This window comes from Mchenga conophoros, linkage group LG23 (assembly GCF_057382185.1).
Source record: "Mchenga conophoros isolate Kocher_MC1m ecotype Shallow Benthic linkage group LG23, M_conophoros_male_GT1.1, whole genome shotgun sequence".
In the NCBI taxonomy this organism is placed as follows: domain Eukaryota; kingdom Metazoa; phylum Chordata; class Actinopteri; order Cichliformes; family Cichlidae; genus Mchenga; species Mchenga conophoros.
In genome coordinates this window covers 45,107,366-45,114,002 of record NC_140547.1, presented here as the reverse complement: position 1 = coordinate 45,114,002, position 6,637 = coordinate 45,107,366, and the positions used below count along the sequence as shown (strand labels likewise).

Below are 6,637 nucleotides of genomic sequence, written 5' to 3'. Positions count from 1 at the left end.
CTGTTGTGTTCAGTGCTGTCGGCCTCTGACAGTAAAGCCTCATTTCTGCTGTTCCATGGAAACTTTTTAAAATGATGACAGATTACAAACTCTCAGCTGTGTCTGTAATCAAACCTCTGTAACTTTGCTTCACTTCAGCAGCATCAGCTCATGTTCACATGTTGCTTCATGGTTTGCTTCAGTTTTTGATCGACTGCAGAATATTTTGAAGGTTATCTGCTATAAAAAGCCAGAAGAGGAAAATCTGCTTCATGTGTTTCTGTTTGATCCTCAGTGACTTTGACACAAAGGCCTCTGCTGTGATGATCACACCTCTGATCAAGTCTCACAGTGTCACAACTGATAAATGATCAGAGTTAGAATATTTCTGACTGTCTGCTGTGTGCCGTGACCTTTGACCTGCTAAAGACAGTCAGCTGTGGATTATTCATTGTTGTGTCTGATACTTAGAAGTGTGAGGAAGAAGCTACACAGTTAATCAGGGTCCCCTCTCTCTGAATCAGGAAAGGTGGGCAGGCCGCGTGTGGGCCGCGGGCCATACGTTGAGTATCACTGTTTGAAATGTGAACATTGTTCTGCTGCAGTCAATGGACTAAACCAGAGAAGAAGAAAACAGACTTTACCATGAAGATCCTCAGTGTGGATCAGTATAATATCAGCCTGATGTCTGCAGTTTAGTGTCAGCACAACTTTCACATCATATTCATCTCAGCACAACTAAAACATGCTGACTGACCTCAGAGTTTCAAATCGACATCGTGGATTCTCCAGGAAACCACACAGATGCTTCACTCCTGAATCCTTCAGGTTGCTGTAGGTTCCACTCAGGTCCACCTCTGTGGGATACGAGGGGTTGGACTTCAGCGCTGCTGCCAGATAATCAAGGCCAATATCTGACAAATCACAGCTCTTCAATCTGTATAAAGAATGAAAGATGTAAGTTTATTAGACAAAGTGCTTGAAATCATTCAGTGTTTCATCATCTGTTCAGAGCTGAAGAAGGTTCAGAATGTAGAAGTTTAGAAAATGGAAACTCCAAACAGCTGAAGCCAACAGGAAGCAGCTTCAAACAAACACAACAAGAGAAAAAACTCTGAATGTTTCACATTAAAGTCGTACATTTCTCATAAAAACAGGACAAAGACTTGAAAAAGTCGTGTTTTTCCTTCCAGGAACCACATGGCTTCACTTTTAAAGGTGAAGTGTGACAGAAATGGACATATTTGAAGTCCAACACCTTTTTCCAGTCACATTATTAAAGCAGACAAACTACAAGCTCATTTTCATTCCAACAAGTCATCTTCTGACCTGGACTAACAACACTGGTCTCTATGTGCAGCTGGCTGTGAGACCAGTGCTCAGGGAGCGTCTACAAAGTGCAACACTGAAAGAACATCACACACTCATTTGCTTCCAGCACTTTCACACAAACATCTACTGTCATTATTGTCACCAAACTCTGTGGATCCTTTATTGCAAATTCAAATGGGATCAAATGGTCAGACAAAAGAGGGTTATGAGGAAATATGATGAAATGTTGTGTATTAGCAGCAACTTATTGAATCTTTTTCCTCAGAAACCAAACAAAATGATTGACAAACATGTTTTTACAAACTCAGTGTTGGACTTGGATCAGCAGGATAAGCTGATGTTTAAAGGCATTTGAGTCTCGCTGTATGAGAGTCCAGTTCTTACTCAATATTTATGGATGATGTTCTTTCAGTGTTGCACTTTGTAGACGCTCCCTGAGCCTCACAGCCAGCTGCACATGGACCAGCTGACATTACCCAGCATTAGAGGCGGCTGTAAAAAATTCATGTTCCCATTTAAATGGTTTTAATTTGAATAAAACGATGTTGATTCATTCAATCCTGAATCGATGTTTAATATAAATGTATTTTGCCAGAATCTCAGGTTAAAGCTCACAAACTATTTCAACAAGCAGCAAACAGATAAAACAGTAAATGAGAGCAGCTAAACACACAAAGATGGAAACACAGAGCGTGGCTCGTTCACTCGACGGCACGTACACGGACACGCCGTCGGGGCTGAAAGTGGACAGCTCACAGATCCTGAAGCTGCAGGTTTCATCTGTCTCCAACCAAAACTGAGTGAAGCAGCAGCAAAAGAAGATCCAAACTCTGCTTCACGTTTGATCAATATGCTCATGAATTCTCTCTGACTTTGGCTGTTCCTGCCTGCACAGCTCTCTCTCTCTCTCAGTGTACTCCAAGAACAGCTTCAAACATCTGTTTCTGCATCATTCACTGTTTATTAGCCACCAGTCTGCTGTTGTGTTCAGTGCTGTCGGCCTCTGACAGTAAAGCCTCATTTCTGCTGTTCCATGGAAACTTTTTAAAATGATGACAGATTACAAACTCTCAGCTGTGTCTGTAATCAAACCTCTGTAACTTTGCTTCACTTCAGCAGCATCAGCTCATGTTCACATGTTGCTTCATGGTTTGCTTCAGTTTTTGATCGACTGCAGAATATTTTGAAGGTTATCTGCTATAAAAAGCCAGAAGAGGAAAATCTGCTTCATGTGTTTCTGTTTGATCCTCAGTGACTTTGACACAAAGGCCTCTGCTGTGATGATCACACCTCTGATCAAGTCTCACAGTGTCACAACTGATAAATGATCAGAGTTAGAATATTTCTGACTGTCTGCTGTGTGCCGTGACCTTTGACCTGCTAAAGACAGTCAGCTGTGGATTATTCATTGTTGTGTCTGATACTTAGAACTGTGAGGAAGAAGCTACACAGTTAATCAGGGTCCCCTCTCTCTGAATCAGGAAAGGTGGGCAGGCCGCGTGTGGGCCGCGGGCCATACGTTGAGCATCACTGTTTGAAATGTGAACATTGTTCTGCTGCAGTCAATGGACTAAACCAGAGAAGAAGAAAACAGACTTTACCATGAAGATCCTCAGTGTGGATCAGTATAATATCAGCCTGATGTCTGCAGTTTAGTGTCAGCACAACTTTCACATCATATTCATCTCAGCACAACTAAAACATGCTGACTGACCTCAGAGTTTCAAGTTTACATCCTGGACTCTCCAGGAAACCACACAGATGCTTCACTCCTGGATCCTGCAGCTTGTTGTTGGAGCTCAGGTCCAGCTCTCTCAGATGGGAGGGGTTGGACTTCAGTGCTGCTGCCAGATAATCACAGCTGATCTTTGACAAACCACAGCTCTTCAATCTGTATAAAGAATGAAAGATGTAAGTTTATTAGACAAAGTGCTTGAAATCATTCAGTGTTTCATCATCTGTTCAGAGCTGAAGAAGGTTCAGAATGTAGAAGTTTAGAAAATGGAAACTCCAAACAGCTGAAGCCAACAGGAAGCAGCTTCAAACAAACACAACAAGAGAAAAAACTCTGAATGTTTCACATTAAAGTCGTACATTTCTCATAAAAACAGGAAAAAGACTTGAAAAAGTCGTGTTTTTCCTTCCAGGAACCACATGGCTTCACTTTTAAAGGTGAAGTGTGACAGAAATGGACATATTTGAAGTCGATTAGTTATGTCTATAACTTCTGTTCCCTGAAGGAGAGGAACGAGGTACAACACATAAGTATGGGATATCACGCCCTCGCGTGTCCTGGCTGAAGAAACCTTTATTCACGCCTTTACGGCAGATGACGTGTGATGACACGCGCAAGGCCCCGCCCGCACATATAGCCGCTGCCATCACCGTCATCCCTCAGTTCGATAGCCGCTCTTCACCGAGCCAACTGCTCAGTGGGGCCACCCTGTGTTGTACCTCGTTCCTCTCCTTCAGGGAACAGAAGTTATAGACATAACTAATCGTTCCCTTTCAGTCGATTCACTCGGTACAACACATAAGTATGGGACCTATATACACGCCCCGCAGAGCAGCCACCGAACCGGAACGGGACCACCACATCCTTAGTGAGTGGTAGACCCAGCAGAAAGGACAGCATGAGCCACCGAAGGGGCTGTAACGTCCAACCGATAAAACCGCACAAAAGTGTGCGGCGACGCCCAATTAGCCGCTGCACAAATATCAGCCACAGGCACCCCTCTAAAAAGAGCCCATGAGGTCGCCATCCCCCTGGTGGAATGAGCTCCCACCCCGTGGGGCAACGCAAAACCTCCGGTGCTGTATGCCAGCGAAATAGCTTCTACAATCCAGTGGGACAGCCTCTGTCTGGACAGAGCTCTACCCCTATTCGGATTAGCGAAGCAGACAAACAACTGGTCACACAAACGCACATCCCGAGTGCGCTCAATGTAGGTGCGTAGCGCACGCACCGGACAAAGAGAATGCACCCTCCTCTGCTCCTCAGATTCAAAAGGAGGGGAGCAAAAGCTCAGCAACTCAAACTCCATTGAACTATAAGATGCAGGCATGACCTTGGGAAGATAGGCGGCATTCGGACGCAATACGACCTTGCGGCCATCAGGAGAAAACTGTGTGCAGGCAGGATGCACAGACAGCGCATGAAGGTCCCCCACTCGCTTCGCCGAGGCCAAAGCGAGAAGTAATGCGGTCTTATACGAAAGAAGTTTCATATCTACCGACTCAACGGGTTCAAACGGAGGGCCACAAAGGGCCTCCAGCACCAAAGACAAGTCCCAAGCCGGGACACTGGACTTAAGCACGGGCCTCAGCCGGCGAACCCCTTTCAGAAAACGCACGGCGAGGGGATGCGCACCTGGTGTCACCCCGTCAAAACCGATATGACAAGCAGATATAGCCGCTAAATAAACCTTGATCGTCGAAAACGAAAGGCCTTTATCCAACAGCTCCTGCAGGAATGTCAAAACATCCACAATAGAGCACTGAAATGGGAGAGTGTGGCGGTCCTGGCACCATCGCTCGAAGGCTCGCCATTTGTAAGCGTACAAGCCTCTAGTAGACGAGGCCCTGGCGCTCTGAATCGTCGCTACCACACTAGGTGGCAGACCCTTAGCAACCAAGTTTAACCTCTCAGCAGGTAAGCATGAAGGTGCCACAGATCCGGGCGCGGATGAAACACTTCCCCCCCCGCCTGAGAGAGGAGATCCCTGCGGAGAGGAAGCTGCCAAGGACTTGCTGCAAGCAGGCTGATTATTTCTGCATACCACGACTTCGCGGGCCACCAAGGGGCCACCAGGATCAGAGAGAGGGAATGCCGACGCACCCTCTCCAGAATTGGAGATATCATTTCCACTGGGGGAAATGCATACAGGAGCACGTCTGGCCATTGGTGCGCTAGCGCGTCCAAGCCCAAGGGTGCATCGTGGTCGATTATGGAGAAGTACAGGGGGCAGTGAGCATTCACCCTGGAAGCAAAAAGATCTATTTGCGCCTCGCCAAATAGATCCCAAATCTGAGCCACTATTGAAGGGTGTAACCTCCATTCTCTCACCAGAGGACCCCCCCTGGAGAGAAGGTCCGGCCCCAGGTTCAGGTGGCCCGGGACATGGGTGGCTCTTAGAGTCAGAAAATGAACACTGCACCATAACAGCAGAGAGCGAGACAGCTGCAACAGGGGAAGAGAGCGTGTTCCTCCCTGCCTGTTTATATAAGACACCACTGTTGAATTGTCCGTCCTGACTAAGACATGCTGGCCCTGCAGGACTGGACGGAAACGCTTTAGAGCTAAGAACACTGCTAACAGCTCTAAGTGGTTGATGTGCAGCTGGCGCTGAGCCGCGGACCAGATCCCTCTCACTGACGCACCCTCGCACAGCGCTCCCCACCCACTTAGGGAAGCATCTGTGGACACCACCTTGCGAAACAACACCCTCCCAATCCGAGAGCCCTGGTGCAGTAGCCCGGGCTCCCTCCAAGGACGGAGAGCTAGCATGCAAGACGCAGTCACCGGCAGCCTCCTCCGGAGGTGACGCGAAGCACACAAACGGTGAGAGAGAGTCCAGCGTTGAAACGCTCTCATTTTCAACAGCCCAAGCGGCACTACGGCGATCATAGATGCCATCATGCCCAACAAGCGCAATATCGTCTGGAAACGCAGTCTGCGTCCCAGCTGAAATTGAGCGAGGCAGCGATGAAACGCGGCCACTCTGTGCTCTGACAACCGTGCGCGGCTGGAAAGAGAGCATATTTCCAGACCGAGAAAAGCGATCTGTTGACCTGGGATTAGCGAGCTCTTCTGAAAGTTCACAGAGAACCCCAGTGTCTGAATGTGTGACAGAACCCGCGACAGCTGCGTCTCCGCCTGTTCTCTGGAGCAAGCCACGAGAGCCCAGTCGTCCAGGTAGGCCAAGATGCGGATGCCCCTCTTCCTGAGGGGCGCTAGCGCTGCCTCGGCACATTTCGTAAAGGTGCGGGGAGCGAGCGACAGCCCGAACGGCAGCACTAGGTATTCGTAGGCTACGCCCTCGAATGCAAACCTCAGAAACTGCCTGTGTTTCGGGTGTATAGCGACATGAAAATAAGCATCTGTTAGATCGATTGTCGCAAACCAATCTCCCGGGCCGACTGCACTCAGGAGCTGTCTGAGTGTTAGCATCTTGAACCTGTACGTTCGCAGGTACGTGTTCAAGACTCGCAGGTCGAGGATGGGACGAAGCCCTCCCCCTTTCTTCGGAATGACAAAATAACGGCTGTACCAACCTTTGTCCGTCTCCGAAGCGGGGACCACCCGTATTGCTCTCTTCTGTAATAG

The 6,637-nt window shown here is 48.0% G+C and overlaps 1 protein-coding gene across 1 annotated transcript in view; it reads right to left on the bottom strand.

Moving 5' to 3' along the window:
- LOC146548102 (NACHT, LRR and PYD domains-containing protein 12-like) overlaps positions 1-6,637 on the bottom strand; it is a 431,005-nt gene that overhangs the window by 154,908 nt on the left and 269,460 nt on the right. Inside the window, exon 6 of the mRNA XM_085265026.1 lies at positions 3,026-3,202. Within this exon, the coding sequence (XP_085121152.1) occupies positions 3,026-3,202 (177 nt within the window). The remainder of the gene's footprint in view (positions 1-3,025; positions 3,203-6,637) is intronic.